At 40.6% G+C, this 21,227-nt stretch overlaps 1 protein-coding gene across 1 annotated transcript in view; it reads left to right on the forward strand.

Moving 5' to 3' along the window:
• The first annotated feature begins 553 nt into the window (after positions 1–553).
• Cand1 (cullin associated and neddylation dissociated 1) overlaps positions 554–21,227 on the forward strand; it is a 32,461-nt gene continuing 11,787 nt past the window's right edge. Inside the window, exons 1-8 of the mRNA XM_027392324.2 lie at positions 554–922; positions 8,832–8,975; positions 12,622–12,776; positions 13,946–14,069; positions 15,473–15,729; positions 16,009–16,114; positions 17,282–17,427; positions 20,254–20,546. Of these exons, the coding sequence (XP_027248125.1) occupies positions 855–922; positions 8,832–8,975; positions 12,622–12,776; positions 13,946–14,069; positions 15,473–15,729; positions 16,009–16,114; positions 17,282–17,427; positions 20,254–20,546 (1,293 nt within the window). The 5' untranslated portion in view covers positions 554–854. The remainder of the gene's footprint in view (positions 923–8,831; positions 8,976–12,621; positions 12,777–13,945; positions 14,070–15,472; positions 15,730–16,008; positions 16,115–17,281; positions 17,428–20,253; positions 20,547–21,227) is intronic.

The following is a 21,227-nucleotide window of genomic DNA, read 5'->3' on the forward strand; positions in this document are numbered from 1 at the left end:
CCGGTTGAATTGTGGGAATTGTGGTTTTCACGTGGCAGCCACACAGCATGGTTGCCAGGGCGCAGCGTCGGCCACGCGTACCGTCCGGAAGGCAAGCTCGTTTCACGGCGCTCCCGTTGGCCTCCGGGTCGGCTGTGAGCACCGCCACTCACGAGCCTCGCGCGCTTTAAAACGCACAAATCTCTCTCTCCTTTTCCTCTTAATGTCCTACGGAGCAAAGCACGCAATCCATTTCAGGAGCACTCCGGCCTGCTGCGCTCAGGGCCCGTCCTTTAACCGTCGCTTTAAGGTCTCGCGAGACAAGGCCCTTGCGGCGTTGTCATTCCGCCTGAAAGGCGGGCCGCGCGGAGACAGACATCGGGCGCAGCCAACGGGAGCGGCTCTTTCAGCAGCGCCTGCGCAGAGCGCTCGGGACGGCCTCGGTGAACTCCGACCCCGCCTCCCCGCAGCGCCCTGCGTCGGCCGCCCCCGCCCTCCCTGCGAAGGAGGCGGGCTTTGGCCTCTTGCCCTGGGGAGCGAGTGCGGAGGGAGTGCGAGCGAGACGGCCCGAGCGAGCGCAAGTGTCTGGCTTCCCGGCGAGGCCCAGCCGTCCGTCCCGCCGCCCATGAGCTCGTTGCTCCGCGAGCAGCTCCGTCGTTAGGCCGTCCCCGTCACTCTCTCGTTCTCCTCGCCCCCTCCCCCCGGGACAGGCACCCACCCTGTCTGGCCGGGGACCGGACATCGTGTCGAAGCGCCTTCCCCAGCCCGTGTCGCGCTGCGACCCTGGAAGCGGGCGCCGCCGCCAACGAGAGGAGGAGCCCCGGCCGCGGGCCCCAGCAGCCACCGAGCCAGCAGGCGGGATCGAGGCCGGCAACATGGCGAGCGCTTCGTACCACATTTCCAACTTGCTGGAAAAAATGACATCCAGCGACAAGGACTTTAGGTGAGACCGAAACCCGACCCTCAGCCCCACCTCGGGGAGCTGTTGGGGGTGGTGGGGACGGGACGGGACGGGGACAGCCGCCACCGCCGCCCGGGCCTCGCGGCAGGCCCTGCCCCACCCCTCAGTCCGGCGGGTCTCCAGCCACCCCCTCCCCCATCTCTCCTCTAGGCCGTTGTCCGCCGCGGCCACCGGGTCCCTTCTGCGCCCCGGCGTCCCGATCGCATCCTTTGTCCACCCCTGGGGACACGATGCTAGCGTCCCAGGTGACGCCAAGGGGCCGAAGGCACCCCCTCCGGTGGGGAAGGTGTTTTTCCCGGCCGGGAGACGAGCGGCCGGGCCTAGTCCCCGAGACACCAGGCCGTCCTGGCGCTGGCTGGGCACAAGCTGCTGCTGCTCACCAGCCACGCAGCCGCCGCCTGCTCTCCCGCGGATGGGAATGGGGTGCAACGATCAACTTTGTGTTTTTTGGTTTTTTTTGAGGTCTCCTCTGATTGGATTATATACTTTTTTTTTTAACCCCCCTCGCATAATTCTTGTTCGCGAAGGTGGGGAGAAGGGGGAGAGGAACCCGGGGTGGGGGGTTGGGGGAAACTTGGCCTGCGGGGTTTTTCCCGCCAGCATCGCTGTCACTTTCCCAGGTCAGGTGAAACCCCAAGCAGGATCTCCGGGTTTCAGTCTCTCTCAGATTCACTAAACAAAATCATGGCCAGAGGGCTGAATTGTTGAGCTCTTTGCCGAGCAAATCAATCTTGGAAAGAGGGGCTGGTGAGCCGTGAAGCTTAATCATACATAGAGTTGTGTTCTGGGAGACCTGGACTATTGGGTCTCCGTGCACATTGAAGGAGTCGTATTTTCACGGATTAGGTTAAGGCCCCCCCCCTACACACACACACACACACACACACACACACACACACACACACACACACAATGTCCCCCCCCTACACACACACACACACACACACACACACACAGAGTTACATCCTTCCTGACTCCTGTTCCTTCACAAATAAATAAGCCCTATGTCAAAACAAGAAAACAGCTATTACTTGTATATTTAAGTTTTGTTCCCTAGTGCTTTGGGAGATACAGTTTTGTGTACATTTAAAAAGAACAAATAGTCTTTTGGTTGAAACTAGCCTAGGAGCTTGTGTTTTTGCTGTGTGAACTGTTTAACACCTGAAGATTTGTCCAAATCATATCAGAAGCAATTTTCCGATCTGGGAAAGGAGATCCCTGGGGAAAATAATGCCTTTGTTCCTAGATAAAGTAATTAAAGTGGTCAGTGAAATGCAGGGTCGTTTCTGTGACTCAGAACCACTAATACCTTAATTTTTTTTTCTTTTCTACTTAGCAATCTTCTAAGTCTTGTTTCCATTTAAGTGGGGAAAAGCGACGTGTTTGTTTCAAGCATTGAAGTTTTAGATTTGTTTCTGGGACTCAAATCGGAGATTGAAGGGATTGTTTTTAGACTGTTGAGGATTAGGATGAGTTTGATTTCTTCTGGGTCTTGGCTTGCTCACAGTTGAAGTCTTGAGTTTTAAATAAATGGAACACACATGTAAACTCAACTGTATGAGGGAGGGAGTGTGTGTGTGTGTGTGTGTGTGTGTGTGTGATTCCCTCCTCACTTATGTCCCGTGGGCTCCCTATCAAAGTACTAAGTTTGATTATTTTTGCTTAAAGGCAGTGGATCACACAGTTTTGTTAATTATTGTAGTTTTGAAAGACTACAGTAGTTTCCTGTGGGGTGATACAGTGCATGTAGCTATCAATTGAAGTAATTTCCTGTAAATGTGTGCAGCCTGGCGATGGTGGCGCATGCCTTTAATCCCAGCACTCAGGAGGCAGAGGCAGGTAGATCTCTGTGAGTTCGAGGCCAGCCTGGTCTCCAGAGCGAGTGTAAGGATAGGCTCCAAAGCTACACAGAGAAACCCTGTTTCGAAAAACAAGAACCAAAACAAAAAACCAACCAAACAAAAGAATGTGTGCATACTTGGATTTTTCTTTAATAAGAAGGAAATAATGAAGCCTTGATGCCATTCTACACCGATTTTCTTCCTTTAGGTTGGGGTGAATCAAGGCATTGATAAAACTATTGGCCACAGTTCTAGAATTTGATGAATGTTACCTTTAGTAACAACAACTTACTTTTTAACATTATTACATTTTTAATAATGGGGGGGGTGTTTGAGACAAGGTTTCTTTGTGTAACAGCCCTGGCTGTCCTTGAACTTCCCGACTGCCTCCCAAGTGCCGGGATTAAAGATGTATGCCAATACAGACCAGTTGTTAACAGCTATTAACTCTGTTTTAAGGACTTTTTTGTTTGTTTGTTTGTTTTATTTTGTTTTTTGTTGTTGTTGACAGGGTTTCTCTGTGCAGCTTTGGAGCTTATCCTGGCACTTGCTCGGTCGACCAGACTGGCCTTGAACTCAGAGATCTGCCTGCCTCTGCCTCCAGAGTGATTTTTTTTTTAATGAGTTTTAACTATCTACTTAACAAATGTTTGGGACCGAATCACTCTGTATGTTAAATATTAAACATTTTTGAAGATTAATTGACACATTTGAGCTCTTCTTTTGAAGAGTTTTCTATATTTTCATTATATAAGTGCATCATTTTTTAAAGCCATGCTTGGTTCTTATTACAAGTTTAGTTGCTTTGGTATTTTTAAATACTTAATTGCCAGAAGATTGGAAGTCAGGTTGAGCAGCCTTATATAATGTCTGACTTGTATAAAGGACTATGGGCAACACTGGAGCACCAGAATAGCTGTTAGTTTTGGCCCAACACAGAATTGTGAGGTAAGAGATTTTGCCGGTTTTGAGGAATGTATGTATGTATGTATGTATGTATTATATATATATCGGCTCTCTAGATGAACTTTAAGTAACAATGTCATGTCATGGTGTCAAAAGTTTGGACATGCTCATAAGGAAGGAAGACAATGTCTTTAGAAGGAAGAAAGAACTACATTCTGTGGTGAAGTACAAAGGGTTAGGCCTAGTTAACAGCCCTGAGTTCTCTTCTGTGATATTCATGGCTTCATTGTCTGTGTTTACAAAGTCTCATGGATAGGATGGCTCTTTTTATACAGCAGTTCAGTCTATTTGGCAGAAAGGTTAAACAGCATGAGCATAATCCGTTTATGGAATTTAAATTACAGGCATATTTTATTTTTAAAACATCACCTATTTCTTTAATTTTAGCCTTTGGTGTTGTGGATAAAGGGAGCAAAAGGAGGTGAAATAGGAACTTGGAAGCTAATGATGGGACATTGTGTGTCCCAATATCGAGGAAGGATAGTTCCTGTCAACTACTGGATAGGGAGCTGGAGTTAGGGATGTTTGTGAGCCACTATGTTGGTGCTGGGTATTGCAACTGAGTTCTAAGAGCAACAAGTACTCTTTAACCTTGGAGCCATCTGGCTCTTCAGTGTGTGGGGACTCGATCTTACTTGAGAGCCTGTAGTACTTGAATTGCATTTAGTTCCAAGGTAAAGGAAGGCAAAAGCATGCAAGAATTTCAAGAAATCTTTTCAAGAAACCATTGTAAAACAATTCTGTGCTGCTTGATACAATCTTGAGATAATTTATGATGTTGGTAGTGGTTTGTTACAAAGTGTGTTTAGTTGTTTTGAAAACTAGAAAATACTTCCCTTTGGAAACTTTAAGGTTAGTAAAAATCTAAGCCTGTGAAGAAGTCAGGAGTGGGAAGGGAGCTTGGAGAGTTTTTTTGCTTAGCTGAAAGTGAGTTTTCACATTGACATAAAAGGAAATGTAAGTGTCACCATCTTAATTGCCTTTTCTTGAAGAGCAGGAGAGTAAAAGGTGACTTGGGATACTTTGTATGCACTCTAAGGCAGGTGATGGTTACAGCTTGCTTGACCTTCCTGCATGCACAGACAGATCAGCAGTGATGAGAGTTCTACTGAAAGGGGAGAAAGGAATGTCATAGAAGGAACTTATCTATATAGATAAATTATTCCAGGCTTATTCATAGCTCTAGTAAATGTATGAGGAAAAGGTGGTATGTTTATAAAGTCTTTGAAAGGTAACTGCAGGATGATGCATTCTGGCCAAGTCACCTAGATCTCTGCTGTAGTAAAGAGTAAAGTTGTATTTATATATTGAGGAGGAGGTGGGGAGAGTTACTCCTTTGTCATGGTGGTGTGAGATGCTCCAGTAAGCTTCTGACTTTTAACGGTGGCTGCTCCATAACACTGAGACAACCTCTCATTAAAATGCCCCGAGGAGCTAGTTCTTCCTCCCTGACATCTGGGGTGCCTGCATAATCTGGCTGTTCTCTCATTCAAGCCTTATTTTATCCCTTAAATTCAAATACAAGGAGTTGGTCCTTACTGTTTGTAGTGGCATGTACTGGAAAATTCCCTCAAATCTGAACTAGCTGATGGTGAGCCTGGAATAATTGTTTTTAAGGTGATTTTGAAGTTGGTTTCTGTGAGTTCCTGATTCCTGCATTTTTATTAGTTATGTTAATAATTTTATTATGTCTATTTGCATTTAAAAACACTTTAATATGGTTGATTAAACCTTGAGCACACTGTCAATAGTACTTTAACACATGCATGAATGAAGCTTATTTAACACACTTTTTCCAGAAGGCCCTTTTGTTTATGGAAATGCTAGACAGTGCTAAAGATTATGTGTGGGGGCCACGTTAAGCAACAAAACTATCAGCAGAAAGTTTAAGACCACGAAGCTCTAAATAACCCGGGAGAAGATTAGTTGTCTGTGGTATGAAAGTTGAAACCAGGATGCAGAACCCTACTGCAATGAAGAGTGTGTGTTGGATGACTCAAATTTGTCATCACTTTGCAGCTGTCTGCAGGTGTTTACAAAGTGGGGCGGATTCTTGCAGGACTTACTAATTTTTTAACAAGTTAATTCACAGGTGTAAGCCTTGATATTTAGTGTGCATTGTCTTTGTGCTGTAGTAGTGCTCCTAACCCTGTCTCCAGTCCAGCTGATGGTTGACTCTTTCTGAAGTGCTATAATAGGTCTGCTGGAAGGCAGGCAGTTCCAATCGTTTCTCTTCTCAGCTCCGTCCCATGTGTCTGTCTTTTGGTAACTTCACAGTGCTCTTAATCTAAAGCCTAAAGTCCTGATGTATTTACAGATCTCTTTAATTCCCAGCCCTTGCTTTCCTGGCATCAGTTGTTTCCCTTTTGCAGAATAATTCTGTCTGCTCATCACATCTCAGTTTTCCTTGAGAGAGGGAGTCCGTTTTTGTTTGCTGGATGTTTTATCAGGATGTTGTGATTTCTTTTAAATTTTCTAATTTTATTTTTCTGATTGGATTCCATCTATTCTGTTTGAGAGGGTGTGTGTTAGCTTCTGTCTGGGATTGGGGGTGTCCTGTAGAGGCTAAAAGGCAATCAGATCCCTTAGAGCTAGAGTTAACAGTGGTGAGCTGTCTAATGTGAGTGGTGCGATCCAAACTCTGGTCCTTAGGACTCAGAACTCTTAGCCACTTAACCATCTCTCCATCTGCACTTTGCTTGATGAGACTTGGCTTTGTAGTATTTATCTCAGTTCATAATTGTGCAAGTACTTAAGTGTTCATTTATGAAGCCTTAAAAGTATTCCCCTTACTGGGTTGTAATGTAAATTCTAAAACAGCGGGGACTTGGATCTGCTTTTACTTGCCTGTGTAACCTTGGCAGTTTGTAGATACCTGGTATGTTGATTTCTTAATGCATGATTAATGAATACTGGGACCATTTGCAGCTTCACTTTAGCCTGCATTTCCATTATCTGTGATTAAATTTCTCCAGACACACTAAACAGGTAGGCAGCCCTTTACTCTGAGGTGCTCTATGGTTCCCTCCACTACTCTCCACTAGGACAGCTTCCCCATGGAATCCCTATTCCTGCTCTGAGACCTAAACTAGCAGGTGCTTTGTTTGACATGATGGTTTGGATGGTTTCAGTAAGTGTTACTTTGTTTTTTTAAGACAGGATCTCCTGTAACTTTGTCTAGCCTAAAAGTCATTTAGCCTGTCTGACCTTGGCCTGATCCTTCTCCACTCACCTCTTAAGTACTGGGATTGTAGGTGGGCTTTTTAGTATTAGAAATTTGTAAGAAAATAATTTTAAAAGAGATAATTATGCATATTTGAAACTTTAGGTAAAACTAATAAATTCTTGGAAAAACTTGTAAAGATGAGGTTTGTGTATTTATGACTGTCTGTCCCATTAGGAGAGGAGAGGAGAGAGGAGAGGAGAGAGAGAGAGAGAGAGAGAGAGAGAGAGAGAGAGAGAGAGAGAGAGAGAGAGAGAGAGAGAATGTCTGCCTTAGAACCTAGAACAGTAGAGTGTGCAGGAGAGTCTTCCAAATGAGCTTTCAGTCTGCTTGAGGACAGCCTTCAGACTGACTGAAAACTTCCTTCCAAGAGTATTATGTAGGTTTTTATGTAGGACTAGGAAAGAAACTTACAGAACTACCTGGTTTTAGCATTGCCACTGAGAGGTAATCTTGGGATTATGGTACTTTCATCTAGTTTTTCTGTTGTTGAAAATGCTGTTGATAACTTTGCTGATATTCATTTCAACCTTAAAAGTATTTAGCTGCTAATCACTGTGGTTTTGAAAATCAATAGGCTTCTTTATTCAATGCTTTTGATGTCAAGGTGTAGGCTTGTGTTTAGCTTAGTCTTGGCTTCCTAGCCTAAAAGACAGTGAATAAGTAGAAGGTGAGTAAAAGAATGGACCCATTCTTGTATCCAGTAGAACACACCAGAACCGTGAGTACTTTGTTACTTGTCACTAGACTGGACAGCTGGCATTACCTAACCCTGAGGGCTCTAAACTATCGAGTATTTAATGTGCTTTATTTAAGGAAAGCACACTAAGGTGGTTTGAGTAAGGATGGCCCCCCATTGGAGTGCCATATTTGAATGCTTAGTTGCCAGGGAGTGGAACGGTTTGAAAAGATCATAAGGAGAAGGGGGTGTGGCCTTGTTGGAGCCAGCATATCATATAAGAGTTGCCTTGGTCATGGTATCTCTTCATAGGAATGGGATAGTGACTAAGACATTTATATACCTGCATTAATGTATTATGCAGTTTTTCCCACTTCTGAATATTAATCAAAACTTTGTTTTCAATATTTTGTTTTGTTTTGGTTTGGTTTTTCGAGACAGAGTTTCTCTGTGTAGCTTTGGAGCCTATCCTGGCACTCACTCTGAAGACCAGGCTGGCCTTGAACTCACAGAGATCCACCTGCCTCTGCCTCCCCTCCCAAGTGCTGGGATTAAAGGTGTGCGCCACCAATGCGCAGCATTGTTTTTCTTATAATGGGGGGAGCTTCAAAAAGTGCCTGTCTAATTTACCTCCTATTGCCTCAATGTGAACATAAGTTTTTCTTTAGCTGTTTTATGGAACTTGATAAAAATTGAGTAATACTTGATAAAAATCAAATTGTGTGCTTTCATGTAGTTTAAAACTGACATGGTTTTAAATGGATATTGATTCCTAATTATTGAAAATATCCTTAAAATTACATTTTACTAATCATTAAATTGTCTTGCCAGCCATCACCATATAGCCTATTGACAACATTGCCAGAATGTCGCTATAATAGTTTATAGTTATGATAGTTGTGTTTTTCAGTTTAAACACAGACGTTGGCATTTCTGTGTGAAAAAGTCAGTATTTTAGTGCTTTAAATCATCCCTCCTTCCCTCCTTTGTCTTCCTCTCTGTCTTTCTCTGTCCACAAAGTAGGATTTCTCTGTGTGGCCCTGGCTTTTCTGGAACTCACTCTGTAGACCAGACCGGCCTCCAACTCAGATCTTCTGCCTCTGCGTCCCAAGTGTTAGGGTAAAAGTGTGCACCACCACTGCTGAACTAAATTGTTTTAACAATTTTTAAAATTTTTAATAGGTTTATGGCTACAAATGATTTGATGACAGAATTGCAGAAAGATTCCATCAAATTGGATGATGACAGTGAAAGGAAAGTAGTGAAAATGATTTTGAAGTTGCTAGAAGATAAAAATGGTGAAGTACAGAACTTAGCTGTCAAATGGTAAGTTGTGTCTTGTTTGGTCACTGTTTAAAACTGATATTGAAGTCTGATGTTGTCTTTCTTTTCTAGAAAGTTTCTTTTTGAGATTTTTAGGTTACCGGTAAATGTTGAAATTGCATGTGATTAATGCAGGGTGTTTCATTATAGAATCTAACTTGTTAGTGTAGACTTTCATGAGATTATTTAACTTTTGGGAAATATATGTTGAATGATTGCATGTGATTAATGCAGGGTGTTTCAAACATTACAGAATCTAACTTGTTAGTGTAGACTTTCATGAGATTATTTAACTTTTGGGAAGTGTATGTATATGTAGAGAAATCAAGAAACAGTGCTTCTTGTGTGACCATTGTCTGTTTTTGTTTGTTTTGTTTTTGGTCTGCATTTGAAAGTCCTGCTCTAGTTGAGGTGAAATTTAAAAACAGACTCAGAAAAACAAAACTTGTCTTACAAAATGGTAGCTATAAAGACTGCATGTGCCTGCCTGAAATCACAAGGGGCATAGGCAGGGGGATCATACATTCCAGGCTAACAAGGGATTAAAAGGCAGACGACAACTAAAGGTGAACTTGATATGATACTGTGTTAAAAAGAATCTGCTTGAAGTTGCAGAAATTTCAGTTGTCCTTTAGTGTGCTGCTAAGGAGCACTTCTCACTAGTTAGAATCTTGGCAGTTGTTATTTATTATTCTTAGAGTATAGAATTTGAGTTCTCAGTAAATTGTTTGGAGCCCATTTAAACCCTGCTCCCAAGTAGCCAGGAGGCAGAAGCAAGAGGGTCTCCAGACTAAAGGCCTACCTAGGGGCTTAGTAAGCTTTGGCTCAGATAAGGAAGTGGAATTCGAGCTGGAAGAATGGCTCAGGGGTTGAGGGTTTGCTTACCATGTGTTCTTCCTAGTATCACAAACAGTAAACGAGTTAGTAAGTCTGTTTAGTTCTGGGATTTAAATATTAGAAACAATGGAGAAAGTAAGATAGCTTCCTCTTTGAAATTCTTTGTCATTGTATACATCATTCAGTATCAATGGAAAGCCTTTTCCTTCTGTGATATGTGTGGAACTAATTTTGTGGAAACGGTAAAGTCAGAGCTGTTTGTTTCTTCCCATATGGATGGGGCAGCTGTTGCAGCGCCGTGCATTGAAAAGACCTTCCTTTCCCCCCACTGAATTGAATTCAGAATTTACTTGGCATCTTTGGAAAAAAAATCAATCGAGTATAGAAGTGTGTGTTTTACACTTTTGTGCTCTATCGACCCAACTGTCTGTTCTTACAACAGTGTTACGCTGTTACATTGTCATTGCTTGGGCTTTTCCACCTGGTCCTGCTAAAATTTTAGACCAGATTGCTCTAAATTGAATGGGGGAGCTATTATGTTTGTGTAGCGGCATCCCTGCCCGTTGTCATTGTTTGCTTTACCACTTCTTTCCCAGATCACAGTGGTGAATGTTTAATAGATGTGTCAAATCCTCCTGAGAGCAAAACTTGCCTTTGGTGCTATAATGTATAGTAACTGAGTTAACATGGCTGACATTGTTTAGCTTGACTTTTTTTCCTTTCTTGAAACTATATTGTGTCTTTAAAAGCCCTTATTATTTTAATCATTCTGTCAATTTTTGTATTTAAAATACCAGCAGGGTCAAGTGCAGTAGTGATTATGCCTCATGCCCCTGGCGCTCAGTCTTTCCACTATGAACCACAGTTTTTCCTATCTGTTAGTTACATGAAGTTTTTTTAACTCCATGGAGTTTTGTACCTAGCAGTCACTTCAGTGGTGAATCTCTTGAATTCCTGATTATTATTTGGGGATGTTGGAGGTAAATCTTCTCTGAGTAGTTTGAGTAGTTATTGGCTGAGAGGGATCTTGGTTTCTGTGATACTGTTTTGCCATTTCTCTTTAGTAATACCAATTCTCTTTGCATGCATTTTAGAAGTGTATGCTCTCAAATATGAAATTATTGATGTTTATTTAAACAATAAGGAAGCCTTTATTCAAACTCAGCAGTTGTGATAAATGCAAGATTATTGCAGTAGCAGGGGAGATTGAATTCACCTATGAATAAAAGGACAAGTGGGGATTATAGCCAAAAAGCAGAAGGGGGAAATTAGGAGATGGAACATAACACAGGAGGAGACATGAGTGAGGGAATTCTTAGCTTGCTGCTTGGCTTTTGCCTGCTTGCCCAGCAAAGATGGAAGCAAAGTCACAGCCTTTATTGAAAAGAGGCCTCTGGAGCATCTGAAAAAAATTTGGCCATTTTTACCAGTGATTAGGTAGGTACATTTTTAATTGCTATAACCTAGTGTGTGACTGTTTCATAGAACAGAAGACTTTATTAATGTTTTTGTAAATGTTGACATAGTTGGATTTGGAGAAGTTGCTTTTCTTGTTTTCTCTGTGATTCCCACCCACTCGATTCCTTTAGATTACTTAAGCAGTAGTTCTCGAAGTGATCTGGGTACCTCCTGAGGTGGTCCATTACCTGAGAAGTTCAGGCTGTCCCTGAATAATACTGTTGAGAACTTATGCTGGTTTTTGAGGATATATAATTGTGTATGTTTGGTGTATGTGCACATTTGTGTGTGTATGTGTGTGTGTGTGTATATATATACACGTGGAAAGCACTTAACTAGCTAAGCCATGTCTCTGGCCTCCTCCTCACTAATTTCTTTCAGTATATATTCCATTTATTTTAGTTTCTGGTCTTATCTCCATTAGAAATGGTTCTTTTTTTTTCCCCCTTGTTTGCATTTTAACATCCTATCCCCACTAAGTCTCCTGACTTTGACCCCTGTATTTGGTTGGGGTTGCTTACCTAAGTGAAAGCTATTGAAATAGTCTTCTTTGCGCTCTCGCTCTCTCTCTCTCTCTCTCTCTCTCTCTCTCTCTCTCTCTCTCTCTCTCTCTCTCCAAAGCCTACTACCAAAAAAATCTTACCCAGAAATCTGCCAATAATATTGAATGTGAAAGTTTTAGGAAACTAAAATAGTACCTTTTATATTTTATAGTTATGTGAGTTTTTTACCTCATAAGCTTGACAGTAAATCCTCTATTTTAGGGCCCAGGCCTTCTTGATGAATGTTCAGGTAATGAACATGCCTATAGTGTGCTCCAGTGTTTGGGCTGGGCAGGACATACAGGAAGGACTTCTATCCTCATGGAGGGGTTCAACCAGCAGGAGTTAATAGAAACACAACAGTATAAAACAAGAGATGTGCAGTGTGCTTTCGTGGTTTTCATTGTTCTTTTAAATTTTAGACAGGAAATTAAAAGAAACTAAAACAGTAACAAGGGTCAAAGTTGGCAATGTAACATTGCATGGAATTTTTCTTATTTGCAAATCTTGTTGGGAGCAGACACCTGACTGTTAAAGCTTTCTGTTTGTGTTTATGTGCTTGAAGTGTTAACATGCAGGATGGAAGTCCTCTTCAGGACTTGTTACTCTGCTGGAAATCAATGGGGATATTGGAAAACAACTACAAGGAGCTATCAGTCAATTCCTTCATCCTTAGTTGTATATCATTTATGGTATGGGCATCTGTGGTTAAAATTGACAGTTACTAGGCAAGATTTATATTTCTGCTTACTTTTCCTGTTTATTTTTGTGTTTATCTAGATGTTAAAAGACCTTCCTTCTTTATGTTGCAGCCTTGGCCCTTTAGTGAGTAAAGTCAAAGAGTACCAAGTAGAGACGATCGTAGACACCCTCTGCACAAACATGCTTTCCGATAAGGAGCAGCTTCGAGATATTTCCAGTATTGGCCTTAAAACAGTGATTGGGGAACTTCCTCCAGCTTCCAGTGGTAAGCAGGGACCCTTTTATTATTTTCTTTCTACATGGAGGTTCATCCTATCCTCCCTGTGTTACAAGGCAGAGAGAGGTGATTTGAAGCCTTATTGTTAAACACAAATGTAATTTTTGAGTAAATGGAATTTAAATGTACCAAGTCAGTTCTGCGCGATATTTATGTTGAAGCAGGGTGTTAACGGTGCTTGCTATGTGTTCTACAGCTGCAGGTGAGAGAGTTCTGCTTGCTGTACAGCCTCTGCAGTGTGGGAAAAGATAACCAGCTGTTAACTTCTCATTACTTTGTAATTCCAAGTTTGATCTAGCTTGTTATGTAAAAGTTGTAACAGTTAAGTTATAGCTATGAAATAGTTTTTACTAGTAGCTTTAGTTATGTTTGAGTTCCTTTCAGTTACTTGATAACTTAATAATTAATGCATCTGGTAATTAACTTTTGGCCTCTGCCAGAATTATCTAGGTAATGTGAATATGCAGTTGGTTTTGACTACAGTGCTGGTGTTGACATTATTGTTTCTTCTGCAAATGGAGGGGGCTTATGTGCCTACTATCATTTTCTGACTATTGATAGTTCAATACATTTGTCATGACCAGGGTTGCTTCGGCGAGTCACACAGTTGAGATTTATAATTTACAGAGATGAAGTTATCACCTGAAGTTTTGACTTGTAGTTGGGTAAAGATCTAAACACTTTTGAGGGGCTTTGAATGAGACTCAGTGGTAAAGTATGCCTATCATGTACAGGGAGGGTCCTGGGTTCCATGCCTCCTGCCATAAGAAAGAAAGCAATTCTTTTCATCTCAAATGGGAGCTTTTCTGCCGGAGCATGCCAGTGTTGCTTCACTCTCGTTAAGCAGCCAAAGAGTCCATTGGTTCCCAAGGATGTGACATGTAATTAGTTATCTTACCTGTTTTCATGCTGTCTTCATGGTTTTCCCTTTTTCAGTAGTTGCCTGGCAAAATGTGAATAGTGATAGTCACATTTCCTGCACCCCTTTGACAATTACTCTATTTCTGATTTTTGATTAGGTCTAATAAGGTATTTTCTTTTAAAAACATGTTTTGCCTTAGCAAGGATCTGTTAATTGTCTTAGACAACTTTAGTATGTTGAATATTTGGTAACCAGTGCAGATACCAGACAGATGACATATTTGAACCTCTTACAGGCTCTGCACTTGCTGCTAATGTGTGTAAGAAGATTACTGGCCGCCTTACTAGCGCAATAGCAAAGCAGGAAGATGTCTCTGTCCAGCTAGAGGCCTTGGATATTATGGCGGATATGCTGAGCAGGTAGGTGTGCCAACTACTTATTTGTATTATGTATATTAAAAAAATTGGCCTAGATTTCCGTAGTTGTGGGTAAAGGAAATGTGAGCTGTTTTATGTATCACAGATGTTTTGTGATTCTGAAAAACCTTCAGTTTATGATTGAACTTTTTTTTTTTTTTTTTTTTTAGCAGTTTATGTTTTATTATTGTGTTCATGCTCAGTAATCTGCCTAAGTGAGGGGATGTTTTAGTGGAAGTCACAAATCTGCGGTTAAACAATAATAACCTCAACAGCCACTGTGTTTCCATTGCATGCTTGCTGGGCATTTTCGGGGCAGGGCTTGGATTTTATTCACTTGTTGCTTTCCTACTTTTCTGTGGCAGCAGGCTTAGGAATAAATGAGCCACTCCTAAGAAAATAGACCTTAAAGGGCATTTCCATGTCAGTGTGTCCTTGTTTCTAATAATTATTAGTACTTCATTATTTGTGACTAATATTGTAGTTAATTTGGTTTAGTATAAAAATAGTTGAGGGTTTTAATATAGAAGATTATGTGTATATTAAATGTATGTAATGATGGGTTTTTATTACCCTATCATACATAGAGCACTCACTACCTTTTACCCTAGGAGGTAAGAAGAGAAATGGCTAAGGGCCAAAAGGAGTGAAGACTAAGTAGGACCGTGTTCAGTGAAGCTTTTTATGGAAATGGTGGAGTTTGAAGAATAGGTGGCACTTGGATTATTAAATGTGCTATGGTGTAGAATGAGTACATGTAAGAATGTTGAAGCCAGGATATGGAGTGAATACAAAGGCAGTAGGGGGTCCTTTGGTGGATTGGGGGTCCTGCTGAGGTGGGAAGAAATGTATTGATAAGCGGTGATAACCCAGGCAGGCTTTTTGTCCTGTGTGATTTGCTTACTGGCACTTGTTGGCACATGGTGGTATGAATGCTGTTGGCTAATTTAGCTGTGCATGCTAGGGGATTGGGAAACACAATTTTGGGGGCAAATGAACCAATAAAACTGAGCTTGAGATGGACAAAGAAAAGAAGTGAGAAGGGTGAAGAGACATCAAGGTTTTTGGTGTTGTGACTAATCAAAAAAATAAGATTTGAAATACTTTGAAATCTCAGAAGGAGGGAAGTGACAATATCATTGTGACTTTTGTTTGGTGTTTTGCCAGCAATTGGTAAACCAGCGTATAATAGGTAATATAGGTCTCACTGCTAGGAATAATTTGGGGAAACATAACTCCATATATGTTTAGCTTAGGGTTTTCAGTTGCATTGGTAGTGACAGTGAAAATTCAGCTTTTCTTTTCTTTTGAGTTCCACTTTGTCTCAACCTAATTTGTACTCTGATAGTAGTGCTTTGGCATGTTGAATTTGTTGTTTTCTTTCTGTTTTTCTCTTTTTTTTTAAGGCAAGGAGGACTTCTTGTAAATTTCCATCCTTCGATTCTGACCTGTCTACTCCCCCAGCTGACGAGTCCTAGACTTGCAGTGAGGAAAAGAACCATTATTGCTCTTGGCCATCTAGTTATGAGCTGTGGGAATATAGTTTTTGTAGACCTTATTGAACATCTTTTGTCAGAGTTGTCCAAAAATGACTCCATGTCAACAACAAGGACCTACATCCAATGTATTGCTGCTATTAGTAGGCAAGCTGGCCATAGAATAGGTAAGATATCTAAGTGTTTCAAAGTTGTCTATGTTTTCCACTGTATGTGTCTTTTGTGCATGATGTGCGTGGGACTCAATGAGCATGTGAGGTCAAAGAGCAACTCTGGAGTCGGTTCTCTCCTTCCACCAGAACATGGGTTTTGGGGATCAAACCAGGCCTCCAGCTCTGCAACAGGCACCTTTACCCTCTGAGACCTCTCACTGGTTGGCCCCCTAAAATTGCTTATATATATATTTTTTAAGTATGTAGTTTTAAAAAGCAATGTGCTTTTCCTAGGTGAATACCTGGAGAAGATAATTCCTTTGGTGGTAAAATTTTGTAATGTAGATGACGATGAATTAAGAGAATACTGCATTCAAGCTTTTGAATCGTTTGTGAGAAGGTATAAGATCTCTGTGTTTTTAAATTTTTTTTTCCTTAAGATTGGAATAGTTATTAAGATTAGGTAAATACTAACATAGGATTTCAGATGTATTTTATCTAATTCTTCATTAAGTAGTGATTGACTACTAATAGAATATTTGTAGCAAATGTCATCTTACTATTATAAAATCTAATAGTTTCATTTACTTTGAAAATGTTTATCGTTAGATAAACTTATACAAGGGAGAATGTCGTGTAATATAGTGTGTCTCCAGAATAACAGGATTTTCCAAGAGAAGCATAGTAGGTTGTTTTTCTTTTCAACCTTCTTATGTTTTAGACCTGTCATACCTGTTTTGCCAACATAGTGATTCTCAATTTGGAAACTTTGGCACTAATTTTCTTTTTAAAATCTTAGTAAAAATTGTGTGAAAGCTGTATTAGCCGAATGTTTGCCTTTGAGTAAGAGTATGGGTGGTGTCTTGATCCTAACTAGTTTTGGTCTAGGCTTTACCCTTTTTACCTCATAGTTTACGGAGCACCATTATAGTTGTGCCAATTTAAAAATATTAATGCGTATGGGTATTTGGGCTGCATGGGTGACTGCACCAAGTGTGCATCTGGTACTCATGGAAGCCAAAAGAAAGTATTAGATCCCCTGGTAGTGGAATTACAGGCAGGTGTGAGCCTCCATGTTGATGCTGGGGATTGAATCTGGGTTCTTTGTGAGAGCAGCCAGGGGTCTTGACAACTAACTAAGCTGTCTCCAGCTTCCATGCCAAGTTGTGAAAATTGGAAATGTTGAGATTCATTTTATTAAGAACTACAAATTTCCCCTTAGTTTTGACTTTGGGCATATGTGTATTTTGGTTGATAATTAGCATACAGTGAGAGAAGACCATGCTAAGTGAATGTTGACTAACAATTTCACAAGTGCTAATTAGTGACTTAAGGATCTCTATACTGTTCCCCCTTGAGCCATGTACTTATTATTTATATGGTATTTGTGGGGACAAACATCCTAAAAGTAAATATCATTTGCAAGGTAAATCTTTTCAGACATGAAGCTCATGGGACAAAAATTTCATTGGTCAGCAACCACTTTGCTGTTACTGCTAATAACTGAAGCAGGGAGTAAATTGTAGTTTGTGTCTTAAATTAAAGCAGCTCTTGTCTTTGTATTTAGATGCCCTAAGGAAGTTTATCCTCATGTTTCTACCATTATAAACATTTGTCTGAAATATCTTACCTATGATCCAAATTACAATTATGATGATGAAGATGAAGATGAGAATGCTATGGACGCTGATGGTGGAGATGATGATGATCAAGGTATTTCAGATTATATAGAAGGAATCTTTTAACTTCATAAAAGAAGCCAGTTTTAGAGATGGAAAGATGATTTTTTTTCCCAAGAGATTATTTTTTATTAGTTCAAATTAGAAACAATCCTGCTTCACATGTCAATCCCTTCTCCCCTACCCCCAACCTTCCCCATTAGCCCCCCATCTCATCCCTCCTCTGTTCCCCATGGGGGTTCACCAAAGTCTGTCATATCATCCTGGGCAAGGCCTAGGCCCTCCCCTTGAGTCCAGGCCTAGAGAGCATCCCTCCATGTGGGATGGGCTCCCAAAGTCCATTCTTACACCAGGGATAAAGAGTGCCGAGGCCTCCTCATTGACATCCACGTTCAGGGGTCTGGAACAGTCCCGTATTGGCCTCACAGACATCAGTCTGAGGTTCATGCTCTCCTTCTTGTTCAGGTCAGCTGTTTCTGTGGGTTTCACCAGGCTGGTCCTGACCTCTTTACAACTGAGTTCCAGAGTTCAGTTCAGCCCCTGGATGAGGACTCTAGGATGGCATATAAGGCAGCCATCAGTCTCATTATAGGGGAAGGACATTTAGGTTAGCCTCTCCACCATTGCCTAGATTGTCATAGATATCTGGAAATTTCCTTAATGCCAGTTCTCTCCTGGGACCTATAATGGCTCCCTCTGTTACGGTATCTCTCATTCTGCTCTCCTCTATTCCCCCAACTCAGCCTTCCTGCTTCTCCCCTCCTCTTCTCCCACTTCTTAAATGCAAATTGTACCAGTTTTGTTCCTTAGAACTTTATTTTCTTGTGGGTCTCAAGCCTAGAGTCTTATGCACCACATGGATAACAACTGTATTCTTTATATCCCCAGTCCAGTGTTTATACTTTTTTTTTTAAACAAAGCATTTGTGCAAGATAAGCCATAGTTTTTCGAAAAATGAATCTAAATATATACATATTCAGGGTAGTTTGGTATTGAAAAATCCTAAATATTGTTTGAGACCCTGTTTAATATTCATGAATAACATAACCATTTCTGTGGCTTCTGTGATTAAAGTCAGGCTGATTTGTGGTAGTGCTTCAAGGGCATAGCAATTGCTGTTTTGTTTGTTTGGAAGAATTATAATAGAGGTATTCAAATAGATAGATTACCATATATATAGGTTAGTAGGTTTTCTGTTATTTTTATAGTAATTTTTAGTTCGATTATATGTACTTAACACAATAACTTTCTTATAAAATCTGTGATTTAGCCTATCCAAAAAACAAATATACCCTCCCCAACTCCATCTACTCCTCCAGCAGGTACTGCCCCTTTTCCTCTCTATAACTCTCCTCAATTGAATTCAGTTAAGTTCATTTCTTCCTCTTCTGTCTTGAATGTAGTTCTGGTGATGGACAAGATTGTAAATGCCTGAAAACTTATATTACTTGCTCTCTTAGCATCCAGGGACCAGGATACCATACTTCTGCCTGTCTTCTGTTCTGGTTCTTATTCATCTCTGACCACTAAATGGAATGTGCCTGGGCTAAATCTTTGTACTTAATCTGTAGCACTCTAATTTTCCTTTGGATCTTACCTAGTCTTCTGAGTTTAGTACCACTATTAACTCAGCTATATACTTTTCCTGCACATCTGGGTTCATACATGAATGTCTAATTAATGTTACTGGTTGCTTAACTAAAATATCTTATTCCTGCCCTTTCTCCAGCCCCTGATCCTTCTTTAGTCTCTTCCATCTTAGAATAACTCCTCCATTCCTCACACCGAAAAGCCTTCCCTCAGTATGCATAACTTTATACCCCTTTAGCATTTTTATTTTAGCACAATCATTTTCATGCATATTGTAATTGATTATCATCCACCTATTAGAACGCAATCTTCCTGAAGACTAGAAAATTTAACCTTCATTGCTTTGCTTTCAGTGTAGTATCTAGGATAATGCTTGGCTTGACCCATAGTTGTCACTTGGTAAATGTGTTGTATTAATGAATAGAAAACTTAGGAGTGAAATTTATGTTCCAGGCTTTGAGTTGGTGTTACCATGCTAAATAACCCAAGTCCTTCAGCTGCTTTTAAATTAGATGAGCTAAATATAAGAAATATTACTCAACCATGGTGTTGTCATTTCAGTGATTAAGACATTTGTTAATTTTCTATTAAAAATGTATTACTAGGATGCAATTTTCATGATGTGTTGATGGAAGAAAGAATTTGGTTTATTTTCTGTTACATAGATTAACTCTTATGTTGGTACTACCTTATAATTTTTAAATAGGTATTGTTATGAATCTGGTGCCTTATATTTTAGCAGTATTTAGTTCAATTTCCTTATGAGAGATAGATGTCCAGTCTCTTCAGACAGATTGATCAGAAGTTGAGAACTTTGTCTTTGTCCTGATAACACACAAGAGGCTCAGAATAGGATGCTTCTTCTTGCTGAAAATTATTCCTATCTATTCTCTCTACTACATCTATAGATAAATATGCTTTGTATATGGTTCATCTTATAAATGCCCATTGATTGATTTTTTTTCCTATTGAGTTTTGAATTTAAGACTGAGAAGTTTATGAGTTTCTAAGTACTCACTGTATTGATGAAAAGGTTTTAAGCCAGTTTGTCATCTATACAAGACAGTGCTTAGCTGATTAAAGCATTGCATGGTTATAAAGAGTTCTTTATCTGTTTTTGTATTCTACTCTTTTTTAAGCCACCTATTGATGTAGACATTAAAGCTACATTAACTAATTGTCTTCCTTGAAATGCCAGTTCGCTTTCTGTGTTAAATTATGTACTTTCTCTACCATTAATAGCCTGTTCAACATTAAAACTTCCCTTTAGGGAGTGATGATGAATACAGTGATGATGATGACATGAGTTGGAAAGTGAGACGCGCAGCTGCTAAGTGCCTGGATGCCGTAGTTAGCACAAGGCATGAAATGCTTCCAGAATTCTACAAGACCGTCTCTCCTGCCCTGATATCCAGATTTAAAGAGCGTGAAGAGAACGTAAAAGCAGATGTTTTTCATGCGTACCTTTCTCTTTTGAAGCAAACTCGTCCTGTGCAGAGTTGGCTGTGTGACCCTGATGCAATGGAACAGGGAGAAACACCCTTCACAATGCTGCAGAGCCAGGTCAGTGAGTGAGTGTGTGAGTGTGTGTGTGTGTGTGTGTGTGTGTGTGTGTGTGTGTGTGTGTGTGTGTGTGTGTGTGTGTGTGTGTGTGTGTGTGTGTGTGTGTGCGCGCGTACGCTAAAGTCACTGACGGAGGCTGCTTTACAAGTTGTTCTTCAGGAAAAACGGAGTGCCTCGATTGTTTAGGGAAGCATGAAGTCCGTAAGAGCTCAGTTACTTGTAAACCATTGGTTGTGATTTAAATATACCTTAAGATTCAGGAAATTATCTGTGATATTAGTGGATACATCAGAGCTGTGGGATCATATATCCAGCGTCACTCATAATTTATATGATCTTAGATAGTCGTTTTTATTAAGTCTTGCTATTAACCCTTTGTAGTAGGGTTTTCTTAGATATAGCTACCCAGGGTTGTGGTGGATGAAATTACCAGTGTAGTTTTAGTGTCTGGTTTACTACATAGTAATTTTTTTCCAAAGGCCCTGAACATCACTCCCATTTACTGAATATTTGTTCATACCAGACGTTTTCCTATCTATATGTAATTCCTATAGCAGCTGTAGGCATTTTTATGTGTTTTTGCTCTTTTTCCTTTCCTTGAGATGGTCTCATGTTATAGCCCTAGCTGACCTGCACTCTCAGCAGTCCTTTTGCCTCAGCCCCCAAGTGCTAAGATTACAG

The sequence above is a fragment of the Cricetulus griseus genome (assembly GCF_003668045.3).
Source record: "Cricetulus griseus strain 17A/GY chromosome 1 unlocalized genomic scaffold, alternate assembly CriGri-PICRH-1.0 chr1_0, whole genome shotgun sequence".
In the NCBI taxonomy this organism is placed as follows: domain Eukaryota; kingdom Metazoa; phylum Chordata; class Mammalia; order Rodentia; family Cricetidae; genus Cricetulus; species Cricetulus griseus.